This window comes from Schistocerca piceifrons, chromosome X, assembly GCF_021461385.2.
Source record: "Schistocerca piceifrons isolate TAMUIC-IGC-003096 chromosome X, iqSchPice1.1, whole genome shotgun sequence".
NCBI classification, from domain to species: Eukaryota; Metazoa; Arthropoda; class Insecta; order Orthoptera; family Acrididae; genus Schistocerca; species Schistocerca piceifrons.
Genome location: NC_060149.1, coordinates 91,924,892 through 91,952,752, shown reverse-complemented (window position 1 = coordinate 91,952,752; position 27,861 = coordinate 91,924,892). Strand labels below are relative to the sequence as shown.

Sequence of the window (27,861 nt, the reverse complement as noted above, 5' to 3'; positions counted from 1 at the left end):
TTACAGTGCTCATGGCATGAATGAAAAATATAACATTTTTGCTAATAAAGTGCTTATCTTATTCGAACACTGCTTTCCCCCAAAACTTACCAAGGTTAGAGCAAAGTCTACAAAGAAGCCATGGATTACTCGAGGAATAGGGGTATCTTGCAAAACAAAAAGAAAACTGTATCTGTCAATCCGAAACATTTCCAATGTTGATGCTACAGCACATTATAAGTAATACTGCAAAATATTAAAGACTGTAATACGGATGTCAAAGCAAATATATTACAAGGAAAAGATAGTCATATCAGATAACAAAATAAAGACAATATGGGATATAGTGAAGGAGGAGGCTGGTAGAACCAGACATGAAGAGGAACAAATAGCATTAAGAGTAAATGATACATTGGTGACATGTGTATAGTGTTGCAGAACTTTTTAACAAACATTTTATAACTGTTACTGAAAAGATGGGGTTGTCAGGTTCGGTAGATGCTGCTATGGATTACCTTAGACCAGACATTTCAAGTAACTTCCATAATATGAATTTGACCCTCACTACCCCAACAGAAATAATGTCCATCGTAAAATCTTTAAAATCAAAAACATCTACTGGGTATGATGAAATATCAACAAAGTTGATTAAAGAATGTGACTCTGAGCTAAGTAACATATTACGCTATCTGTGTAACCAGTCGTTTATCAGTGGAATATTTCCTGAATGGCTGAAATATGCTGAAGTTAAGCCACTGTTTAAGAAGGGAGATAAAGAAATAGCATCAAATTTCCGTCCAATTTCACTGTTGCCAGCGTTCTCAAAAATTTTTGAAAAAGTAATGTACAATCGTCTTTATAACCATCTTATCTCAAATAACATACTGTCAAAGTCACAGTTTGGATTTCTAAAAGGTTCTGATATTGAGAAGGCTATCTACACTTACAGTGAAAATGTGCTTAATTCATTAGACAAAAAATTGCAGGCAACTGGTATATTTTGTGATCTGTCAAAGGCATTTGACTGTGTAAATCACAATATCCTTGTAAGTAAACTAGAATATTATAGTGTAACAGGAAATGCTGCAAAATGGTTCAAATCTTATATCTCTGGCAGGAAACAAAGGGTGTTATTAGGAAAGAGACATGTATCAAGCTATCAGGCATCATCCAACTGGGAATTAATTAATTAATTAATTTTTGGGGCTCCTACTTTTTCTTGTGTATATCAATGACCTTTCATCAGTAACATTACCAGATGCCTAAGTTTGTTTTGTCTGCCGATGATACAAACATTGCAATAAATAGCAAATCAAGTGTAGTCTTAGAAAGATCAGCCAATAAAATATTTGTGGACATTAATCACTGGTTCCTAGCCAATTCTTTGTCACTAAACTTTGAAAAAACACACTACATGCAGTTCAGAACTTGTAAGGGGTGTCCCAAGAGTATATGTCTAACATACGATGACAAGAAGATAGAAGAAGTGGACAGTGTTAAATTCTTGGGATTACAGCTTGATAATAAATTCAACTGGGAGGAGCACACCACAGAACTGCTGAAGCGTCATAACAAATCTCTGTTTGCAATGCGAATTTTGTCAGACATAGGGGATATAAAAATGAAAAAGCTGGCATACGATGCTTACTGTCATTCCATAATGTCATATGGGATTATTTTTTGGGGTAATTCATCAAGCCAAGCTAAAGTTTCCCGGGCACAAAAACGTGCAGTAAGAGTTATATGTGGTGTGAACTCAAGAACATCCTGCAGAAGCCTGTTTAGGGAACTAGGGATACTAACTACTGCTTCCCAATATATTTATTCCTTAATGAAATTTGTCATTAACAATATATCACTTTTTCAAACCAACAGCTCAATTCATGGAATCAATACTAGAAATAAGAATAATCTTCACAAGGATTTAAAGTCACTTAGTCTTGTACAAAAAGGTGTGCGTTATTCAGGAACACACATTTTCAATAACTTGCCAGCAGCCATAAAAAGCTTAACAACCAATGAAATTCAGTTTAAGAGAAGCCCTTCTACTCCATTGATGAATTTCTTAGTAAAACCAACTGATTTGTATATAAGTACAAAATAACTTCTGCACAATTTCAGTGCTGTAATGTGTTCATTGAAAATATCTGTGTGTGTGTGTGTGTGTGTGTGTGTGTGTGTGTAAAAGTATAATCTAACTTCTGCACCATTTCAGTGCAGTAATGTGTTCATTGTAAATGAGTGTTACAGTAGTTGTATTACATGTTTATTACCTTATAAATAAATAAAAAACTATTTTAAATTCAGTGCATTAGTATTTGTAAAATGACTCTTAGTGTTCATTAAAAAATGACGATCATTCCACTTGGGACCTTTGGAATGGTACATTAGCTTATTTGTTTTAGTTGTAAATGTTTGTCATGTATTGTTGTTTTTCTGACATGTTCCACATCCTGGAGGACCTCCTCACTACGGATCAATTGGAATGAAAGTAAATCTAATCTAATCGAATCACACCACTAAATTGTTGTCACTCGTTATGCGAAACATTGCTCATTATGTGAGTCGTTTGTTTACAATTTGTTTTGCTCATTATGCAAAATTGCATGTTATGGGAGATGCTCGTTAAGCGAGGGGTGTGTGTGTTGTGTGTCATATGTATGGACAGTCAGACTTGCAAAGTACTTTTAAACACATTTTCCAAAAACTGTCTTGAGCTGCTAGTTTTGCAGCCCTCACACAGTGGAAATATTTTAGGCCTTGTAGCTACACATAGGCCTGACCTTATCAATGGAGCCAGTGTAGAACTGGGATTGGTGGTCATGATGTCATTATAGCAGCGATGGTTACTAAAATTAATTAACTCCATCAAGAAGGTTAGAAGGGTATTTATGCTAGAAAAAGCAGATAAGAAGTTGTTAGCACCCACTTAGTGAATGGGGTATCATTTAGTTCTAGTATGATGGAAGTAGAGGAATTATGGGCAATGTTTAAACGGATTGTAAATCGTGCTCTGGAGAAGTATTGCTGAATAAGTGGATTAAGACATACCATGATTTAACACCAAAATTCAGAAAATGCTGAGGAAGCAAAGACTACTGTACTATGATTCAAAAAAGAACGCACAAATGATGCCAGGCAAAAGTTAGTAGAAATTCGCGTGTCTGTAGGAAGATTGATGTACAAAGCATAAAGCTACTACCATTGTGATATGGTAGCAAAAGATATTGCCGAGAACATGAGAAAATTCTGGTCGTACATAAAATCGCTAAGCAGATTTAAGGCTTCTATCCAGTCACTCGTTGACCAGTCTGGTGTGATAGTAAATGGTAGTAAAAGGAAAGCTGAAGTTTTAAATTTTGATTGTAAGAAATTGTTCACACAGGAGAATCGTACAGACATATTGTCATTTGACCACTGCACAGACTTCTGTATGGATGTTGTAGTAATAGGCATCCCTACTGTAGAGAAACAACTGAAAGAGTTGAAAACAGGTATGTCGCTAGGCTCGAATTTCAAACCCAGTTTGGTTTTACAAAGAGTGCTCTAAAGCATTGGTTACTTATCTAACTTGCATTTATCGCGAATGTTTCACCCAGCGCAAAGTTCCAAGTGACTGGAAAAAAGCACAGCTGACTCCTGTATATAAGAAGGGTAAAAGAATGGACCCACAAAATTACAGAGCAATATCCTTAACATCTGTTTGCTGCAGACTCCTTGAACATATTCGTAGTTCGAATATAATAAATTTCCTTGAGATCGAAAAGTTTGTTTCAATGAATCAGCACTGTTTTAGAAAGCATGACTCTTGCTTCTCCTTTTCTCACACAATATCCTGTGGACAATGGATGAAAGGCAACATGTAGATATCATATTCCTAGAGTTCCAAAAAGCATTGTACACTGTGCCCACTGCAGAGAGTTAATGAAGGTTGGAGCATATGGAATAGCTTACCAGATAGGTGAGTGGCTTGAAGACTTCTTAAGTAACTCAGTATGTTGTCCTTAGTGGGGAGTGTTCATCAGACCCAAGGATATCGCCAGGGGTACCCCAGGGAAATGTGGTAGGAGTGCTCTTGTTTTCTATATACATAAACTATCTGGCAGACTGGGTGAGCAGCCATCCGTGGCTGTGTGCTATGATGCTGTGGTGTAGGTTCTGCACAGGATTAGGTGGCCAGTGTGCGGTGACTAATTTTTGTACAAAGCGCTTTGCGAGTTCTTTCGTTTGTTTATAAGGGGAGCTCGACACTGTTTGCCTTCTTTTGGCTGGTCAGTGATGTGCTGTGATGGCAAAATTGAGGCGCACACCCTGCAGTCTTTCTCAAACAATTTTACAGAAACTATTCGGTAAAAAAAATTGTGCTACTTCTAGCCTTATCTCTCTCTCTCTCTCTCTCTCTCTCTCTCTCTCTCTCTCTCTCACACACACACACACACACACACACACACACACACACACACACACAATGCATGTAGTATCAGTTAGCGTACTGTCTGTGTGTGTTGAATGGGGAAGGTGTGTGATCTATCTGAGTTTGACTGAGGGCCGGTTGTGATGGCCCAGAGCTCAGCATGAATATTTCGGAAACTGCGCAACTTCTTAAGTGTTTGAGGAGTGCTTTGGTGAATGTCTTCAACACATGGCGAAACCAAGGTGAAACCATGTCCAGACTTCGTGGGCTTGGGCAGCCACCCCTCATTACAGATGTTGGATGTTGTAGGTTGGGCTGACTGGTGAAACAGGAGAGGCGGTGAACTGTGGTGGAACTAACATCTGACTTTAATGTTGGACAGAGTGCAAGTGTGTGTGAACACGCAGTGCAATGATCAGTCGTAACTATGGGCCTCTGCAGCCGACAACCCGTGCATGTGCCGATGTTAACACCACATCATCAGCAACTACCACTGAAATCGACTCGTGACTATCGGCACTGAACATTGGTGCATTGGTAGAGCATTGCATGGATTGGGGAAACCCTATAACTTCTTCATCATGTCAATGGGAGGGCGTGAATCTGCCATCTTCCTGGGAAACAGCTCCTTGACACCTGTACTGCGGGACGGAGACAAGCTGGTGGTGACCCCATTATGCTATGGGGAACATTCACGTGGTTATCCGTAGGTCCAGTGGAGCTCATGCAGGGCACCACAGCGACCAGGAGTATCTCGGACACTGGTTGCAGACCATGTACACACCTTCATGACGATCATGTTTCCTGTCAGCAGTGGCATTTTTCAGCAAGATAACGCACCTTGTCATCAGCCAGGAGTGTGATGGAGTGTTTTGAGGAACAAAGTGGTGAGTTGCAACTGATGTAGTGGCCATGATGTACTGGCTCTCCCACTTGTCACATCTGAACCTGATCGAACACACCTGGGATGTGATTGAACATGGTGTCAAGAGCTCATCATCCTCCTCCACAGAATTCACAGGAATCAGGTGACTCGTGTGCAGATGTGGTGCCAACTCCCTCGAGTGATCTACCAAGGCCTCACCGCTTCCATGCCATGATGTGTCGTCACTGTTATCCATGCCAAAGCTGGATGTACTGGCTATTAGGTAGGCGGTCATAATATTCCAGCTGATAGTCTGAGAAAGACACTGCATCAGTTTCTAAAAACTTTGCAATGAAAAGTAGGGGTTGCTATGATTTTGCTTTTGCTGCATATGAAATTTAGCTGGGATACTGGTTTTCCTTTGGGTTTGGGTAGAGGTATTTGTGTAAACAGTCTCAATAAAATTGATCTGATGAAGCACACTCATTTGCAATCACATGCACCATCGATAAAGTCTGAATGAAATATCCACAAAATTCCTTATATTTCATAAATGGTTTGAGATATTGGAATGAGAGTTTGCCAGATGATAGCACACAAATAGGAGAATATTTTGCCCTATGGTTATCATGCAAAACTTCATTATCTACTATGTTACTCCAGTACTTACAGACATTTTTTGATTAAAGAATGTAATTTGTAAGGGCCATCGATAGCTGGTGAAATGAGAAAGGTTACGGGATTTTGGAACAGCGTAAATGAAGACATTACGTATTTAGTTTTTTACTGAGGATGTGCTTTTTCATAAGCTATTGACCTTAATTCTTCCCAGTTCCTCACTTAATAAACCACATCCTCTTGCAGTTGTCTGCACACGTTAGTGAGGTGACATTGTGTAAATTCCATTGTGTTTTGGCAAAAGAAGCAAATTTTAACACAGCAACAAGAGAAATGAAGGTTATACTCAAAATTTGCCATCCATGACGCTTCTCTGAAAGTTACAAATGGTCAAAAAAATCAGGTAAAAATAAATCAGTGTTTTTGTTGTATTTTCAGTGGAATTCTTTCTAGATACTAACCAAAGCAGAGGTGACAGTAGATCTTTTTGAATGTTCACCATGCACGTACGGGCATGGAGGGGTCCCACTTAACATTTACAAAAAATGTGGGCTTAGGTTTCAGTTTAGAATGGCACTTCCCCTCCAGCACTCTGTATTTTGCCTGCAGCTCCTGCTGCAAACCCCACCACTACCCCTCTCCCCAAGAGTGCCCTGTCAATTGCGCATGTACCCTCCACGTTATTCTGTGCACTCTCTGCAGAAATGCGTTGTCATTGAGTGATTGTAGGAGGACACAATATGACTTAGACAAAATTTCTAGTTGCTGTGACGATTGGCAGATAGCACTAAATGTAGGAAAATGTAAGTTACTGCAGATTAGTGGGAAAAACAAACCCATAATGTTTGAAAACCACATTAGTAGTGTGGTGCTTGACAAAGTCATGTCAGTTAAATATCTAGGTGTAACACTGCAAAGCGATACATGAAATAGAACGAGCATGTAAGGATTGTAGTGGGGAAGGCAAACAGTCAACTTCCATTTATTGCAAGAATTTTAGAGAGGTGTGGTTCATCTGTAAAGGAGACTGCATATAGGACAGTAGTGCAACCCGTTCTTGAACTGCCCAAATGTTTGGGATCTCCATCAGGTCGGATTAAAGGAAGACATTATGAGTAGGTCTGAATGACATGAAAGCATTACAGAAGTGCTTTGGGAGCTCTAATGGGAATCCCCAGATGAAAAGCCAAGTTCTTTCCAAGGAATGCTATTGAAAAAATTTAGAGAACCAGCATTTTAAGCTGACTGCAGAAAGATTCTACTGCCACCAACGTATGTTGTTTAAGGACCATGAACGTAAGAGAAATTAGGACTTGTATGGAGACATATAGATAGTTGTTTTTCCCTCTCTCTATTTTTCAATGGAGCAGGAAAGGAAATGACTAGTAGTGGTACAGGCATGTGGAGTATTTTTGTAGATGTAACTATTTTTTACACATGTCACAATTTTACCATGTAGCAGGTTGCTGTAAGCTGGGGACCACCTTTTATTATTCAGTCGTTTACCATGATCGTGCCTTGATGTTTAAATACGGATGTTAAGTTACAGTATTAATTTCAAAAATTGTGTGCAATCTGAGAAAGTGATGTGATTGAATGAGTAGTGCAGCAGAAAAATGCTGCAAATCTTCTAGTGTGTTTATCTCTTGCTAAAATGCCAAACACACGGTGTGTTGATCATTCGTTTTGGGTACAAGGACACAGTGGATCAAAAGCAGTGATCAAGTTGACACATCTACATCTACACGTACATCTCCATACATACTCTACCAGCCACCATATGGTGTATGGCCACCACTAGTCATTAATTTCGTTTCCTGTTCCACTTGCAAATAGAGAAAGGGAAAAAGACTGTCTCTATGCCTGCAAATGAGCCCTAATTTCTCTTATTGGTGGCAGTGGAATCATTCTGTAATTCACTTTAAATGTTGATCTCCAAATTTTCTCAATAGTGTTTGGTGAAAAGAATGTTGCCTTCTCTCCAGGGAGTCTCATTTGAGTTCACGAAGCATGTCTGTAATACTTGCGTGTTGATCAAACCTACTGGTAACAAATCTAGGAACCCATCTCTGAATTGCTTCAATGTCTTCCTTTAATTGGAACTGGTGAGCCTCCCAAACACTCAAACAGTACTCAGGAATGGGTCACATTGTTCTGTATGTGATCCCCTTTACAGATGAACCACTCATTCCGAAAGTTTTCCCAATGAACCGAAGTCAACAGTTCGCCTTCCTTACTACCATCATAACATGCTCTTTACATGTCATATTGCTTTGCAGCATTACACCTAGATATTTAATTGATGTGACTGTGTCAAGCACTACACCTCTAATACTGTATTCAAACATTACCGGGTAGTTTTTCGTACTTATCCACATTAACGTACATTTTTCAACATTAAGAGCAAGTTGCTATTCATCACATCAACTAGAAACTTTTTACAAGTTCTCATGTATCCTGCTACAGTGACTCAACACCATCCCATATACCACATCATCATCATCAACAAATAGCCACAGATTGCTGCTTATCATGTCCATCAGATCATCTATGTATGTAGAGAATAAGCCCTTATAGTACAGCTGTGTGTCGATGATGTTCTACACCCCGTGTGTGTTGCCCTTCATGTCAAGCCATCTTGGGGTTACATTTCAGAAATATACCACCCACTTGCGCACGGTGAGAATTTCTACTACATACCTTTGTGCTTGCCAAACCCTTTCTTGGCCAGCAAGGTTGCCAGATCTCTCCCCAATTGAGAAAATTTGGAGCATTGTGGGCAGGGCCCTCGAACCAGCTTGGTATTTTGACTACCTAACATGCCAAATGAAATCTGGCATGCTGTCACTCAGTAGGACATCTAACAACCCTATCAATGAATGCCAAGCCAAGTAATTGCTTAAACAAGGACCAGAGGTGCACTAATGCATTATTGACTTGCTCAATTTGTGAGGCTCTTTCTCTTAAATAAATTGTCCAGTTTTTTCTGAAATTGTAATCGTTTGTTTTTCTGTGCATGCTTGTCACGTCTACGGATTTCCATTCCATTTGGATAATTCTTTCATGGTGCATCATTTAAGAATGTATGTCCTCCATCTGGGAGTCTTAAGTGACAGTCCAACAATGGTCTGTTTGTACAAACCTTCTGCATGAATCATCTATTAAATACTAAATTTAACACTTCAGCTTTCTTTATGCTGTCTTCTATTTCTGGACCAAACTGGTCAATGAGTGACTGGATAGAAACCTTTGACCCACTTAGGGATTTCACATTGGACCAGAGTTTCTCTTTTGCTAAGATATGATGGAAGTTGTAGGCTTCTCATCACCCTTTTTATAGAAACATGAATTATTATTTTTTTAATTGAAAATGCAACAGTCTCTGCTAACTCAGTATTTTCCAGATTTCGTTATTACCCTATGGTGGGTCTTTTCCATCCTTAATCCTTGTACTCAGATCGTACTTCTCTTAAGTTCATCACACTGGATGTAAATGATGTCCATTTATTGTCTAAATGGGATGTTAACAACTGCTTCTCAGCTCTTTCTAGCAAAAATGCTCTCCTAGCCCTCTTAATGGATTTATTAACTTCAATAATCATTATTGCTGTGATACTTCTCTACTGATATTGTCAATAAGGTCTAAAATATTTCCATTGGGGCTGTGGAACTAACTTTCAAGACAGTTTGCAGAAAACATGTTTAAAATTACTTAACACTTCTGTCTGTATCACCTGCAATGAATCCATGATGTCCCAGTCTATACTTGGTAGGTTAAAGTTGATTCCAACTCCCCCCAGGGGGCTCACAGTTCATTTGTGATTTCATGCATGGCACACACAGGGCCCTGAGCTATTGCAGCTCTTTCTTCCTTTTGAGGCTGCATTCCCTTCCCTGTGCCCCTGCCTCTGTTCTCGACCCTTCACCTCTCCCTCTCCTTCTCCTCTCTTGGTTGTCCTTGCTTACATCAGTCCGGCTATCCTTGCTTACGGTTTTTGTTCCTCTTGCCTTTCTTTTTCACCTTTCCTCTTTGGTCCACTTTTGGGGTTTGACCTCGCTTTCTAAATTTTCTCTCCGTAGTGTGAGCTTACTGGGGAAGAACACCTTACATGGTGTCTCCAGCCTGTAGTCTTACTGCCTCTTCCATGTTTTCCTTGACGCCATTGTCCTTTAATGCTATGTAGCCAACACGTGTGGTTGGGTTGTTGTGTACTGTCTTGGCTGAGCCCCCGACAACACAGGGATCATACTTCTGATACCCGAGTTGTTGCTTCCCCGCATATGGCTAGGAGTGGTTGCTTGTCATTCTGGAGCATCGGAACTCCCAGAAATGGCCACTGTGCCAGATAGCCCTTGCTGTGGCTGGGTGATGCCTCTGGGGAGAGCCTCTGATTGATGTGGGTGGTGTCAGGTTGTATGCTTTGCAAATGAAACGCACTAAGCTTCAAAAACCTCACCATTCTTCTATAGCTGGCTCTTTAGTTGGCAATGTATCTTTTAATGCTGTTTCTTATAATCCTGTGGCCTGCCCTTTTCTGGCTACACCCCAGGAGGAAGGCCAGGCTCGCCAGCATGGGGTGAAACCCTTTCCCAGCTACCTGATCTGCACCAGGACTGACAGGGCACTTTCAGTGCCACCAAGCCATTATTTTTTGTGAAAACAATCAAAGACAAGTTTGACAAAGATGCGGTCAGGTTCACTGTTGTTCAAAACTGCTTCTGCTGCCCAATCTTCATGCAAGTGACCATCTTGGCAATATCCCAGTGTCCATTACTCCTCACCAGTCTTCGATTATGCTTCAGAGAGTCATTTTTCATAGGGACCTCATTCTTCAAACTCTGCAGCTCTCCGCTGTCACTTCCTCTCGATTCTTGAAGTGTTCTTGGGCTCTGAAGTGGTTTACACTGACGGCTTGATGGCTGATGGTAATTTTTTCTACGCCTTTGTCCACAGAGGCCATATTGAACAGCACTCCTTACCCGATGGCTGCAGTGTATTCACTGCAGAGCTGGTGGCCATATCTCGCGCACTCCAGTATATCCATTCATGCCCCGAGGAATCGTTTCTTCTGTGTACTGACCCCTTGAGCAGCCTACAAGCTATCAACCAGTGCTTCCCTCGCCATCCTTCGGTGGCGTCCATCCAGGAGTCCATCTATGCCCTGGACCGGTCCCGTCGATCAGTGGTGTTCGTGTGGACCCCTGGCAACAAACTTACCGACAGGCTGGCCAAGCACGCTATGCGGATACCGCTTCTGGAGATGGGCATCTCTGAACCTGACCTGTGTTCTGACTTATGCTGCATGGTTTTTCGGCTTTGGGAGATGGAATGGCATAACATTACGCACAATAAACTGTGTGTCATTAAGGAGACTACGAATGTATGGAAGTCTTCCACGTGGGCCCCTCACAGGGAATCAGTTGTCCTCTGCTGGCTAGGCATTGGCCATGCTTGGATGACCCACAGTTACCTCCTGCACTGTGAAGACCCACCTCAGTGTTGGTGCGGCACCTGGTTGACAGTGGTCCATATTCTGGTGCACTGTCTCACTTTGACTGCCCAACGACAAAATCTTGGGTTACCAGACTCATTGCCGCTCATTTTATCTGACAACGCTTCATTGGCTGATTTCGTTTTACGTTTTATTTGTGAGGGTGAGTTTTATCATTTGATCTAAGTTTTAGCACATGTCCTTTGTCCCTGTGTGCCTTCCACCCTAGGGCTTTTAGGGTGGAGGTTTTAATGTGTTGCAGAGTGGCTGGTTTCTCCTTTTTTATTCTCATGGTCAGCCAGCCATGGTGATCTGCTTTCTTGTTTTTAATCTCTTCTCCCTGTTTCTTGCGCCTCTCTTTGGTTTTCTTGTCCTGTTTTGTTCATTGTAGTGTTTGTTGTCCTTCTGACATTCTTCTGATTCTTCCTTTCTCCTGTTATTGTGCCATACATCGTCTTTGTTTTCTTCTTTCCTTTGGGTAATTGTTCTACTGGGAACAAGTGACCAATGACCTCTTTCCCCCCATTTTAAACCAACCAACCAACCATCCAACCAACCTGCTCTGTATATGGATGAATTCTGTATCTAGGCTAGTTCCCACCCAGTAGCCTCTGCAGAATGGCAACTCCAGGGTACCATTTGGCGTGCTTCTGGACGCATTCACGTGGTTTTCAATCACCCCCCCCCCCCCTTTAATTTCTTTTGCCATACTATGGTCCATTCTGATCCGGAGCTCTACTTTGACACCCAACGCCTGACCGTGGTCCCCCAGTTACATTTCTTAGGTCTTTTTTTTTTTTAACAGCAAGTGTATTTGGTTGCCCTTTATCTGCTTTCTGAAGATTGGCTGTTTCTGTGAGCTAAGTGTCCTTCACTTCTTTGCCAAAACTTCTTGGGCACATATTGTTAGACTCTTCTCCGCCTGTATCGGGCTTTGCCTGGACTGTGGTTGTCAAGTTTATGGCTCAGTTGCCCCTTCCATACTGCTCCTCTTGGATCCAGTCCACCATCGAGGTATTTGTGTGGCCACTGGTGCATTTTGCACTAGCTCTATTGGTAGTCTTCTGGTTGATACTGGGGGTCCTCCCCCCCCCCCCCCAAAAAAAAAAAATCCATTTTGGTTTGGAAGTCCCAGCTCCTGGTTTCCTATGCCACCGCTACCAGCTCATTCCCTACTTACTTGTCCTATTCTATTCTTTTCACAGCTTCGGGATGTTGCTTATATGCTGTCCACCCTTGGATGGATTTATTGATTGGGCTCCACTTCACTTCTCTCCACTGCAATTTCCATCTTCCCTCTTTGTCCCATTCCCCATATTCTCTTTGGGGTGCCCCATGCTCTCACCCTCCCTCCCCCTTCCATCACCCTCCCCCTTCAGTTTTGTACTCTTACTGCCACCCTGGTGTTCTTTTTTTCTCTTTGTTTGCCTGTTTTTCTTTTGCATTAACTGGACTCTGCTGTTTGTGTTGTTCTTTAGATTGTGAGACCAATGACCTCGACATTGCCCCCTCCCCACCGTTGGCTGAGTGTTTCTAGGTGCTACAGTCTGGAACTGCGCGACCGCTACGGTTGCAGGTTCGAATCCTGCCTCGGGCATGGATGTGTGTTATGTCCTTAGGTTAGTTAGGTTTAAGTAGTTCTAAGTTCTAGGGGACTGATGACCTCAGAAGTTGAGTCACATAGTGCTCAGAGCCATTTGAACCATTTTTGAGCCCCTCCCCACCCCCACTACCCCCCATTCCCCCAGTCAACCAACCAACCCATAAACTCCAACAAATAGTGCAGGATCTGGGTGTTTCCATGCTACTGAGCGCTGGTTTTCTTCAAATGATTCTGCAACTGTCATGGTGGAATCAGGTAGCCGATACAAACCTGCGATAATTAATTTGAACCAAGTAGATTCATGTGAGTGTAGGACCAGCAGCCAGGGCACCCTCCTTGACGCCAGACAACCATCTTTCGCATGGATGTGACCCCTCATGACTGACTGGTTTGCCTGCCACTCTTTATGTTTCCATAATTATTTGGCAGCACCTAAAGATTCTATCAATATGTTCTTCACTTACAGATATTTGCCTGATCAGTTATTTTGTGTTAATATTTTGAGTCACAGTGTCTTTACTTTGTTCGTGATCTCATATCCCTGGTGTGTATTGACATAAGCGTTCATCATAGGACCTCAAATTACTGCCTAGCCTAAAAAACCCCCATGTGCACTCCACAAGTATGCTGCTATCTGAGTAGCTGCTTCCTGTGTGTTCTGCACCCCTGAGATATCAAGGGAACTCCTACAATTCTCCACCTAATAATGCAGGTTCAGAAATCTTCAGCCATTACTGTCACAGAGTCTAAACTCTGCTCCAAACCAAAGGACACTGATCAGCTCTGGGTACAATGCTGCAAATTGTGAACTCTGCTTGTATCCCATCAGCGAGGCAAGCAATCTTCACCACTTCCGCCAGTATCCTATACGAACTGAGGATTGCCTCAGAATCCAAGCAACAAGTGTTACTGGCGCCAATGTTAGCCACAGCTTGCAGACTACTGCACCTTCCACCCTTGATAACTGCAGACAGGACCACCTCCACATCTCAGGTGTGGACCATCAGCAGACGTACTGAGTGCATATTGTACTTCTTTCAAGCACTGGACATTTTTTCTTAAAGCTCTTAACATTGGAGCTTCCGATAACTACCAATGCACAAACCCCCCCCCCCCCCCCTTCCATGTGCCTGCTCAGACCTTACTGACGGAGTGGTCACCTGTCCACTCAAAGGGTGAGAGGGTAAGGCCAGACGTCCAGCCTCCACACTGACACTCTACCTCGAGGGACACGAACTCCTTACAACCTGCTACTCATTATCATATATTGATGACTAACTGACTTACGCATTGTTAAGCGTGAGTCTATAGGAAGCCAGGTAAGCCACTTTAAGGCAGGAAACCAGAGACAAAATCAGAGAGCAGTCGCAAGTGGTAACATTTAGATTACAGGAAGTAATCTGTTGTGGGAGGTGCAGACAAACTGGCAGATGCATTAAGCAGCTGTCTCAGGGTAGGCTCAGCATCTCCACTATATGAAATGTCTTATTCAGACCTTGATCCCCTTCAAGTACCCTTATCGAGTTCCAAAATCCGCATCTATCACAGGTGCTGTGTGACAGTTTTTGGCTGCCATCACTGGATTTTGTTTTTCTGCATTTACTCCTAACCACTCAGAAATTGCAGACTGACCTGAACCCTCTTTTAAGTTCTCATATGCTTGCTGTATCCTATGCAAGGGTACATCACCCTGCAATGAGGGCTAATTGTCCGCATCAGGTATGCTGCAAGGTGCCTTGGCTGCAGAGCCCGAGCTGTAAACAAGCAACACTTAAGGTATTGCATATGGTGTGCCAGATTCTCTGCCACCATTAACTCAAAGGCAACAGTCGGAAGAAGGCTGACAGTCGCTAAAAGTGTCGTCAGCTGTTTGTGAACTGCAGCCAGCTGCTCCTGCATCTACACACACCGTGCACACATCATAGTACTACCAAATTAAGAGTTAAGTATTAAAGCTCTTACAGACCATTATCTTATTGTTGAACTGGTTGTGTGTTAATAGCAGGAGCAGTGGGAGTCTAGAAACAAAAGCTATTGTTGGTGAAACTAGCTGTCTGGCTGTGGTGTATCGCTTCCTTCTGACTCAGATGAGATGAAGTGATCTCAACTCATCTTCCATGTACGTTTTCATAATACACCACATTTCAATAGCGCCTTGAGCTGATTACACTCGTCGTCCAATTATGTATACTATATTATGTGACTGTAGTTTTGGCATAACCACTTCACATGCTTGAAAATGATTCATAACTGAATCAAAACCTGTTATATGGTTAAAATTACAACTTGACAACTGGAGAATTTCAGTTGAAGAAACAACTGAGTTTAAGGTAAACTAAAGGAAAACAAAATCATTGGAACCAATAGCTGTCAAAAATGAATGTTGAAGCAGGTTTTACTGTACTATAAGAATAGGTGTATTGAGGAGTTAGGATTATGTACATGAGTGGTCATTGCTCGAAATGATCTCTCACAATATGGAGCAAGGGCTGTGAAACTGCAGCCTGTGGGCCGCATGCAGCTAGAATTAAGTATTCGTGCGGCCCACAGTTCTCAGCTGCATTGTATAACAGTAGGCATGTAGCAACTAACAACCAAATCAACAAACCTCAGTGACAAATGAAAATATTTACAGAGGTAACATTTAAGATGTGCTTAATTTTAATTGACGTTGGTGAATTCGGCTTTGAGCTAAGTAAAGTTGGCTGCTTATGTCAGGGGCAGAGGGGTAAGTAGTGCGGTCACTGTCAGGTTAGAGGATCTGAAATGGGGAGATGTTTTATTGTTTGTCTTCCAGTACTGACAACTTATGGATGTGTATTACTGTATTACTTCTACCAACCAGCTACTACAGTGTGAACATCAGTAAATTACATGAATTCGTGCATGCACACAATAGAGACTGCCATCTTGAAATTTGGTACATATTTGTAGAAGTAGAAAAGTAAGATTGTTCTCATGCAATGCAATGCATAGAACAAAAATGACCAAAACAGTGAATAAAAATTTGTGATTGTGCCTCATATTGCACATTTCATTTAGATGTAGGTACTCTTTACTGTCATTAATTGATTACTCATCCTTTCACACACAGCATGACAACACTTTGTCAGTCAATTACAGTTTCGCAACTTTGAGGTTGTTGAGAGAGGCAGCAGCCTGAAAAAAAAGAACAATCTACAAGAATTCTTTTTCTAGATAAGTTAACAAGTTTCATGTCATTATCATCATTACAACTTGTGAATGAATGGGAATCTCTTTAAAGAGAATCATACTTGAAGCACAAATCTTTTACTTTATATTTTGCTACCAGTTTGTCATAAACAATCCTCCTCTGAGTGATAGAGAAACTTGTTTATTTGTAAATTAATGTTCTGTGTTTACTTGCAGCTGAGAATATAACTCGTAAGGATGTTGTCGACGCATACAAGCTATCTTGTTGTAAGCATGGTGTTCAGCCATTACCTGCCGTTCTAAAGGTTTTGGAGGTATGTCAACATGTATATCTACATCATGCATGCATATGTATAACACACTACTTCACTTAGTGGTTTAAATGTGAATTATTTTATTTCGGTTCTTCAGGAAAATCATTTTGAAATTGTAAGTATGAGTAGTTGATTCAGAAAATATGTGATCAGCTCTGGAGAACCAACTTTCATATGTTACTAGATTTCCCATTTTTGTGTGGTGTGGCACATTTTAATAATTAATATTAATATATGACTCTTCAAGCTTTCCCGATGGATGTGTTGTAAATAGCCTTCACGGGTTTGCTGCAGAGGGAGTTTGAATAGGGCAAATCACTGTGCATGAGGGATTTCCGCGGCTGTGCATTCTTCGCGTGCGTGTTCTAAAAATGGGGCATTGGTGTGCGGATACCGTCTGTCGTACCTAGCCACGAGCAAGGTTGAACCACCTGAAGATGTCGGACAGTTGCTCCGAGGAAATATTGTGGAATTTGCACAACGTGATCCGGCGGCAAACCCGTGAAGACTATTTACAATATTAATATAGCTGCCATCCAATTTTGCATCCTCTTAACTGTAATTCTGAATTCTGGTTGTACAACAGTACTTCACTTAATGTGGATTAGGTAAGACATTTTGGTTTTTCATTGTTCTTATTTGGGATTTCTCTGATACTTAAATGATTTGAAGGAATGCAATGGCTTTTTAGAAGTAGGGTTAGTAACCTTTTTTAATAACATAAGACTGTGGCACTGCTGTGAATTGCAAAAATGGTGGTTAGGACATTGATAAGTGATAACTTATTATGATTTATGACTAATCTGCACTAACATTACTGTAATGTTTGTGAAAGAGGTTGTGAAATGGTGACTTTAGTAGGCTGAAAAAAATTAGATTCATAGTATCAAATCTGTAATTTCATGAAAATATATCCTTTTTTTAGTAACTGTCAGTGTGAGAATGCTCGAGTAGTAAGCTGCATTCATTACCTGGCCTGGGATGAGATTTCCTTAGAGAAACTGCATTTCAAAAGTATCCCTTGCACTGAAGATAGTAATTAGAATTATCCACTCACATGCCTCTAATCAATATCTCTTCAAGCAGTTGAAAATATTAAGAACAGCTTTGCTGTACATTTTGTATGGAATGGAATGTATCCTCAGCAGTCTAGTTTAAGAATAACAGTGATGTTCACAACAAGTATAGTTATAGGAAAAAGTAATCTGTGCTAAATGCCAAGTAGGCTGATTTGGACTCTGAAATATAATCTATTGTAGAAATAAAATGTCATAAAATTGTTTCTCCATGACACCACCTCTGTTCTGTAAATGAATTTGTGAACATTAGTTATTGCAAGTGACCAGCATTTGTATTCTATGAATAAATGCATGTGATTCGTGTACAATAGTTGTTTCTCATCCGAATGTTTTTCACTATCTCAATTAATAAATATATCGCTGACTGTTATAGCTTTATGAAATATAATTAGGAAATCTCTTTTGATATATTACTTCTATTTGGTATAAAAATATGTTACTGTGCTGAATTTGGGGCATTTCTTTTCAATATGTACACTGCTACCCATTAAAATAGCAGCTCCGGGAAGGGTAGCAAATAGTGATCTTTTTTTTTTTTATTATTGTGCATATCTAATATAGTAGGAAGAACATGTGATTAAATTTGTTGGCACTTTGGGGGTATACAGCATGTGAAATTTAGTAAACAGAGCTACCACCTTTAGTAGCAGTAATTGTTACTGAATTTAGAAGACCAAAATGGGTATGCCAATCCATCCTGCTTCAACCCAGTTTCAGTTTTTGTCATAGTGGATGGTTAGTGGTGGTGTGCAACTGTCTCGGCAACCTATGATCAAATGTATTCAGTGTGTCAAGAGATCTGGAAAATGTTCTATCCAGGGTAACAGTTGAACAGAACACCCTCTGCATTGAAGTAGGTCAGGACAGCAAGGACAACATGCAGTCTTACAATATCGTATTGAAAGATATAATCACAAAGATTTCAAAGATAGAGCACAGTCACCGACCTTAAGCATCAGAAACACAATGTCTGCTATCCAAATTATTGGCTGTACGAATCATAGATGATCGTGTTACATACCAAATGACACCCCATACCATCACACCAGGTGCTGGGCCCATACAAAGATGATGAATGCAGTCTGGCAGTGTTGGTTCTTCTTGGAGCCTCCACACACAGATAAGTCCATTGTAATACTGTAACAGAATTGGGATTCAGTTGAAGACATAGTGTGGTGCCACTTAATGCGTCCAGTGTTGTTGTCGTCGTTTTTGTTGGTGTTGGGTGCATCACTCTGAGCGCACTTCACACTGCTGCTGTGTCAAGGGAAACTGCAACAGTGGTTGCTGTGGTGATGTCTGTGGTGCTCCAGATGTCACACTGCTTTAACCCAAAGAAACCCATTTCCTGACTTGAGGTATGCCATTCAGGAGGGCGACAGTTCAAACCCGCATCCGGACATCTAGATTTAGGTTTCCTGTGATTTCCCTAAATTGCTCCAGGCAAATGCTGGGGTGGTTCCTTTGAAAGGGCAGGACCTATTTACTTCCCCATCCTGGGCACAATCCAAGCTTGCACTCCACCTCTAATGACCTCGATGTTGGCAGGACATTAAACCGAATCTTCCTTCCTTCTTTCAAGGCATGTGAAATGGCTTTACAATCCTGTGCAGCTGAACGAATAATATGTGGTCATGTGGGGCTGTTTGGTTCCTGCATGACATTTAGTATGGCCCTCCTTTCATATTCGCATGACAGGTGTTGGATTCTGACCAACACGAGCAGCAAATCTTGTAAAGATAAATCGCACTCTTGATAGGTCGTGATCGTGCTGCTGTTTAATTCAGACAAATGCTCATAGATTTTTCTCTTTCTTACATCTGTTTAAGGTTTTAAGCATTTATTGGTTCATGGTATATTTATTCCCTCATGAAATTCGTTGTCAATAACCCAATATAGTTCAAAATAAACAATTATGTACATAATAGCAAACACTGGAAGAAAAAAGTGACGTTCATTACTGTGGCACAACAAAATGTTTGGTCACTTGCCCACTGAGTTAAAATGTCTTAACAGATGACAAAGTTAAATTTGAAAACAAACTGAAAAATTTTCTCCTTGACAATTTTTTCCATTCAGTAGAATAATTTCTATTTGTGTAGGCCCAATATATAAAAAGTTGTGCATAGGAATTACTAATTCACATCCGTTTAATATATGGTCAACATAAAAACATATTTAAGGGGGGGTAGGACGTCAAATGGGCCGACTTATAGCAGGAAAGGCACCACAGGACATTTTAATTTCCACTGTCTATACTTTTACAAATAAATTCATAAAAATTTGTCAGCATGACCAAGAAGTATTCAGGATTCACACTGATAGCAGTGGACGTTGAAAAACATAACAAAAGCAATTTGTTTTATGTGTGAAATTCGACCATTTTTTTCCGTTATCATTGGCTGCATTAATTGCTTTAGGTACACTTTTCTTCATAAGTAAGAGAGATTCTTCATTGAATTTTCCACAGCATACAAATCATACATAAAGGAGTACGAAACTCTAGAGTTTATTTAATTTATGAAAAAATGACTGAGTTATTACATTTTAAACTTCATGTTTAGAAAAAACTCATATTTTATAATTAATTATCCCAATTTCTACCACAATTTTTAATAGATTTGGAAAATTCTAGAGTTTGATAGTAATAGGATATTTATTTTGGATGTTACATGTACCTAAGTACAGAAAATTGTGTTTTGCGGAAAGTGGCCATTAAAGTTTCTGCTTGTATTTGGCATAGTTTTAGAACTGTCCAGCACCATAAGCAGGTTCTTTTTCGTTTTCAGTATCAGTCTCCTTCCTCTTCACATTTCTATGATGCACTCTTCTTGATTTTATGACCTCCAAAAATGATTTATCTGATTTCACTACACGCTCTCTGTCTATCGCATACAAAGCTTTGATACAGTTCACTCCGGGCTTGATTCCCGTTTTCTCTAATACATATTTCCTGCTTTGCACACCGTCATTAAAACATGAAACTGCATCATAAACACCAATAGCAAGTGCATTTCTTCCCACAAAAACGGTTTTTGACAATCTTTCCCCTACACATTGGTTAAAACTTTCATTTGGGTTTTGGGTACCACCATGAAGGCATTTCTTCAGTAAGTTTTCATTTGCAAGGTCCCTAAATATAGGTTTGATGGCTTCCATTACAGCAGTTGGTAGAGAATTCCTATGATGATATTCTTCACCACCAGCAATTGACCTTTGGTAGCCACACCATGATTCACTTCCTTTTGGCCATAAGTTGTGGATAGGGTTATTGTCTGTGGACATTTTGTGGAAGTATAAGGCCCAAACTGCTTGCTTCATATTTTTCAAGTCCCCTGTGTTCCTTCTTATTGCCAAACCATAATATGTCTGTAGTTAGTCAATTCATGCATCCGTCAGTCGCCCTCTCCCTTTTATTCCCTTCCCATCAGATAATTTTTTTTTTCCTGAGAAATCAAGTCTAGTGCCAAGTCTTTTCTGTACATGTCCCACACATTCTAACTTCTGCACAATAGTGTCAGCTCCATATGGTGCACACTTTTGAACCTCAAGGAAAGCTTTACTGTCACCATCACCAAGGTACTTCACATAACACTGGCCACGAGAGGCAACAGATCTGGTAAACAAGCTTACAACTCCCTGCACTTCCATACCTCCACTTGAGCCTTTATAGTTCATGTTACATACATGATCTGCAATCCCTTTCACACAACTATGACAAAATTTAGTCAGCACTTCAACATCTAGTACCTTACTAGTGTCAACAGATGTTGCTGTTACAACACCATTCAATGAAGTGTGCCCTCTTTTTTGCCAGGTACCATCAAAAGCAGCCACTCTATCCCTGTCACCATCATTTTCAACAATATATTCTTCTGCAGCACTTTTCATTGAAGATTCTGCTACTTCTTTTACAGCCTCAATCAGTAAGCTATAATACCTCTCAAACTTTGGTGGAGGAGGAGGAAGATTCATCACTGCACAGAGTGTTCTGCACAGAGTCCCCTACCAATACAGCGCATGCCATATGCTACCCTCAAATTCACATCATAACCTTTGTTTTCGATTTTAGATGTCATGCAAGACACACCAACGTTGCATTTGCTGCATATCACAGATAAGTTCGTAGCAAGGCCTTTCCTGGCACTCTTATCTTCCACCAAAGAAACACACTGAACACCAAAGCAATGCTTGCACATAACATTGTCCAATATTAATTGTGACAGTATGTTAACATCAACGATAATATTACATGAACCTTTGGATTCACAGCCTCCATTTTCATTAGCACCAAAAACAAGTTTCCTTCTAGAAGCACTCGGTGGTGGATTGTTTACTGGCTCTGAGAGGTTGCAGTCTTGAGCCACTGGTGTAACATTTGTTGTAACACCCTTTACTGTGTACCTGTTGCCATGGTGACATTGTTTACGGTTGAAGCAACAAATTCTAGGCATCCTGTGCGATAATATGCCACAAACGAACACAAAACAACACAGCAAAATAAAAATTGTGTTGAAGATCACTGCACCACACTGCACGCCTTTCAAAACATAGAACAAACAAAACCAGCAATCAAAACAATGCATGTCGATAGCAGCAGAGAAAGTATCAATATCAATAGTCCTTTGTTTCACGTATGACTATCTTTGGCACAAATATTACATTCGAATTCTACAGAGCGAATACACTTAGGTATGACAGAAGAATGCTGTGCAGAGGGGTGTGGCACTGCACCTTCATACACTTTAAGACCAAATTGCGTACCTTATAACTCCTCAAATATATATGTTTTATACATAAAATTATTCAGGAAGACGTGCACTACAAAATAAGCATATTTTTTTAAAATCGATTTTTTTTTATTTTTTGATGTCCTAACCCCCTTAAGTATGAATGTATAATTTGAATGTACAGTGACTTGTTTTTCACCATTATGATTACTCATGCAGACGATCCATGGAACATGAAATTTACCAGCCCTAGGCATAACATCATCTCACAAACAACCAACACTCAGATCAGATTTCTAAATGAAAAACATAATGTGTGTAATCTTTCCTTGTATACAGAATATAGCTGGTATTACTCCAACTGACTTTATGCAATTGCACTGAAACAATAATAATTTGCATGTGGTGTTGCAGTTTTAATGGCCAGCAATGTAGTATTGTAGCTATATGTTTGTGTGTCCATAAAGACTGCCATTCTTAACCTCTAGAGAGTATAGACTGCAGTTTGCTGGCAGTTGAGCGATTGAGCCAGATTTTACACTGAGTTTATTTTCAGTGCTTAAACCAACCTTCAGGTTGAGGAAAGAGTACTTTGTTTTGCTACACTGGTTGATGCCTTTGACATAATCTATAACTTAACACGCACATGCAAGCACGTACACACGTACAAACCTTTGCTGTACTGCTGCTTCACAAAGGACTTTGCCATGTCTGTAAGCTCTTAGTGAAATTTTCCTCTCTTTATATACAAATAAGGATGAAAAAGCAGCTGAATATTAAATGGAAAGACAAGAATTGTGGAAGATTATACTCTTTGAAAAGTCAGTTATTAGATCTTACAAAATTACAAATTCAATACAATCTCACAACACTTGAAAAGAGAGAGAGTACAGTGTGTTTGACTTTTGACTTTGCAACGCTGAGTTCAGAGCGGGAAATTAACTAGTACTGTAAAACATTTGATGTAATGGCGAGTTACATCTGTGTGACTGTATGAGACAAATTAACAATTTTATAAAGGTTTAAGCTGTCTAGCACAGGACCAATGTTTATCAAGTTATCTTCTTATGGAGCAGTATTAGTTCCAGAAACAAAAATATTTTAGAAATTTGTCATTAATTGACTTAAGTGACCTTCATACATGAGTTTTCTGTTGGCATCATAGTTTTTATGATTTCCTTTGCTCGCTGTGTTGTTCTTAAATGGATGCAGGAGCGAGAAACAGATGCTGTTCATGAACAGAGAATTCACTTTTGTCATGTGGGGACATGGCAAACAGGTGCTAGGTGCATTTCTGGAACACCTCAACAGCATCCATCAAATTTACAATGGAAATGGAAGAAAAAGAATGCCTCCCCTTCCTTGATATTTTAATTAAGAGGAATGCAGATGGTTCACTAGGCAACGCAGTACATAGAAAGAAGACACACACAGACCTATACCTTCATGCAACAGGCTGCCACCATCCAGCACAAAGACAAACAGTACTGACCACCTTGGTACATAGGGCACGCGCAATCTGCGACAAAGACAGCCTACCATCCAAGCTGCAACACCTGAGGGAAGTCTTCCACCAAAATGCCTACAGTGAAATGCAGATCAACAGGGCACTTTAAAAGAAGCAGCAAGCAGTGAGAACCTCAGGAGAAGATGATGACGAAGAAGAAGAAGAAGAAGAAGAAGAGGAAGAAGAAGAGGAAGAAGAGGACAAACTACTCGCGTTCCTTCCATACTTGGGTCCGCTCTTGGCCAAAATTGCACGACTTCTGGGCAAACACAATACCAAAACCATTCTCCGACCACCACCGAAGACGAGGGAGCTCCTAGGTTCTGCCAAAGATGCGCTGAACCTTAACACACCAGGAGTATACAGCATACCATGCGAATGCAGAAAACAATACATTGGGCAAACACAGCGCTGTATATCTAAATGCTGCGAAGAACATAGCAGATGTGTGCGACTAGGTCACACAGAAAAATCAGCCATAGCAGAACACAGCATAAGTGAAGAACACACCTTCAACTTCGAAAACACGAAGGTACTGTGCCGAGCATCTGGCTTATGGGAAAGCGTTATCAAAGAATCCATAGAAATAAGGATTCACGACAATCTGGTCAACAGAGATGAGGGATACTCAGCACAGCATGGAACCCTGCAATAGCGGCAATCTGTTGGGAGTGCGCCCGTCAACGTCGACCGCCATCCCCACCACCACGCGTATGCCGCTGGTCCACCGCAGCCACCCGAGGTCTAGTGGAGGGGGGTGACCGCTTTGTTGCTGTAGGTGCAGTGTCAGTTGCTAACAGTAGATTTGAATGTAGAAATATACACAGATACAAAAGATTTATAAATCTTTCACTCTTCAATACAATGTTATTGAGAAGATGCTGATCCCTGGCTGCTATGAAAATCTGTAAATGTTATTCAACTGGCAGGCGCACAAAATGGGCTCAACCCATGAATGTTCGAACTTAAGTAGACCTGCCACAGGAGCTCTGGAGAGGGGATGCTCACACCTCATCAGCAGCATTGTAATCATGCGTCGTAGTGCCCTCGTGCTGCAGTGGTGGCAAAGAAAATGTGGCATCCTAACTGGTGGCCCGCATATTTGAAAATGCAGCTGACTAGATAGTGGCCAATACCGCACCTCTTCCCGCAAGCCTGTGCTGTGGATAGTGGTTGCGTAGCTGGGGCAGAACAGACCAACCTGCATCCTGACAGTGCATCTTGTGAGCACCAGGGAAAACCAGGTGCAGGATGCAACCAATGGCACAAGTAGGAACATGGAGGGTACTGCAGAGGGTGCCGGCGTCGAGACAATGGTCACAGCATCAATGTTTGTGGGACAGCTGATCTGCGGTGTTAGCGGCAATGGTGTCACAGGTGGGCAGGCAGAGACTTCTATTGGTGAGATAACTGCGGGTGGAGGCACTCACTTGGTAAACTACATAGGAGGCTTTGTTGTGGTGGATGGATGTGGCTGCATCACCGTGGCCAGATGCCGTGCACTGAAGAAATCTGAAACAGTTTTATCCATGGCAGGATCACTGGATTCATGGAGCTGTAGCTGATTTTGGGGGTGCTGATGCGTGTTTGTGCGGGCACGAATAGTATACTGCGCTCTACTAGCTGATCTGAGAACAACACCGGATTCTGATAAACGTGGCTTGTTGTACACTCGATATTGAAGTCTGATGTTTGGGTGAAACTTCATAGTAAAGTCTGAAGCTGAAGCAGGGCTGTACGGACAAAGCAAATGCAGCAAGATCTGATGATGCTACACATGCAAATGTGTTGCAGAAACTTCAGTAAGTCATCAACACATGAATATGAAGCTCGAAGTTTTGACATTATCATCTTGGACGTTTGAACAGAATGTTTGACCTTGCCGTTAGACCATGGTGAGAATGGTGCTGTCCTGACATGCTGGATTCCATTGTGTTTGCAAAATGTGCAAATTCCTTGGAAGAAGATGGAGGTCCATTCTCAGAAACAGTTGTTTGTGGTAAACCTCAGAGAAAATATAGAAGCAAGCCCCTTGATAGTGCTTTTGGCATTCATCGAAAGCATTGGAATAAGTAAATGGTATTTACTATAGGCACCAACGATAATCAGCCAATGTGTGTGCCAGAAGTGTCCAGCAAAGTCGATATGGAGACGTTGCCAGGGAGTATCAGAATGTAGCCAGGAGAAAAATTCCTGGTGCGGAGCAGCCTGATTGCCCACACAAGCACAACACTGTGCAATCACATGTTCTATATGGTTATCTAAACCAAGCCATGCACAATGTTGGCACACCAGCTGCCTGCTGCAAACTGTTCCCCAATGACTTCTGTGTAGAAGACACTTGCTGTTGCAACAAGACAGGGGTTAACACTCTGGTCTGTTCATTGGTCGTGTGAAGCAGAATCACACCATTCAGAAGAGAGAAACTGTTGCAGTGCACAGAGTATCTTCACATCAAGGGATCGGGGATACATTTCTGAGGGTGCGGCCAACCTTTGTGAATGAAACTTTGTAGCAATCATAGAGGTCGGTCATGCTCTGTGGCTTGAGTGATCTGCTGTGAACCAATAGGAAAAGACTCCAGTGCTTGTGAATCAGAAGAATCAATATGTCAACAAGACACTTCCAATGTGTCGAATACTGCATCTGTGCAGACAGAGAAACAAGACAATGTGTTGGCATATGCATGTTGCACCATTGAGCAAGACAGAAGTTCATATTGGTAATTTGATAATAATAGCGACCAACATTGAAGTTTCTGTGCCCTGCGACCGGGAACTTATTTTGACGGATGAAACAGTACAGTAAGAGGCTTATGGTCTGTGACCAGCAAAAATTTTCTGCCATACAGGTAATGATGAAATTTGGTGATATCATACATTATAGCCAGGGCTTCCTTCTCCAGCTGACTGTAATTAATCTGATCACTGTTCAAACTTCTGGAAGAAAATGTGATTGGACATTCTGTTTGGCCAATTTTGTGGGACAAAACTGGCCAATGCCATGGATGAGGTATTGACTGCAAGCACAAATGGTTTCAGTGGATCATAGTGCATAAGGAAGGTTGGTGAAGCAATGCATTTTTCAGTCTTTGAATGGCTTGGTCACAATCTTTTTGTCTAATGGAACGGAACTTTTTTACATCTGTGGCAGTTCAGAGGCATGGCAATTTGTGCTGCATGAGGAATGAACTTTATGTAGTAAGTCAATTTTCTGCGAATAGCTCGCAGTTAACATAAATATTAGGAGATGGAAATTGCTGCAAATGTTTTGTCAAAGGACAAGCACCATTGGTGTCGATGATATGGTGTAGGTATACAGTCATTGTGTTGAAGAAAGAACACTTCTGCAAGTTACAGTTGAGGCCCACCTCAGTTAAAGTGTGGAAAAGATAGTCCAAATTTTGAAGGTGGTGTTCTGGTGTTTGTGTCCCATCTATTATGTCACCACTGCAATTAAAACAAGAAGACACTTTGGATGTTACTTTTTTGAGAAGTTTTTGAAACAACGCAGGTGCAGAAGCACTTCTGAAAGGTAGGTGTTGGTATTCAAAGAAGCTGATGTGAGTATTCATAAAAAATTTTCATTGTCTCTTTGTCCAATGGTAATTGAAGATAGGCTTCTGCAAGATCAATTCTTGAGAAGAATTATCCTTCCTCCAGGTGATCCAAAATTTCCTAGAAGTTGTCAAGGCGTTTTACGAAATCCACAGAACGTGATGAGGACATTTACCTACATAAGTGCTTAGTAATTCTGCTGGGTATTTGACCAGCAAATATGTAGGTGCCCTAACGTTGCTGATAATTGGGCATAATGGCACCCCTTCTTTGTGGACTTTAGGGAGTCCATAAAGTCTGGGACTGACTCACCAACCGGGATTACGGCTACAACCTCAGCAGGGTGTGGGAACCAGCATTGAGTCTAATAGAAAAGATGCTCAGCAAAGGAAACGAATGTGTAACTAGGGCGGACGAGGCAATTACACTGACGCCACCACAGACGCCGACGCCAGTGTCTCACCAACCGCTGACGCATGGGCGCAGACCGTAGGAGAGTGCCTTGCGAGGGGAGGGGATTTAAGACGGC

The 27,861-nt window shown here is 41.1% G+C and overlaps 1 protein-coding gene across 1 annotated transcript in view; it reads left to right on the top strand.

Annotated features, from left to right (window-relative positions):
* The window catches only part of LOC124722193 (protein phosphatase 1 regulatory subunit 37), a 242,714-nt gene that overhangs the window by 15,316 nt on the left and 199,537 nt on the right, over positions 1-27,861 (top strand). Inside the window, exon 2 of the mRNA XM_047247391.1 lies at positions 16,362-16,459. Coding sequence (XP_047103347.1) covers positions 16,362-16,459 — 98 coding nt within the window. The remainder of the gene's footprint in view (positions 1-16,361; positions 16,460-27,861) is intronic.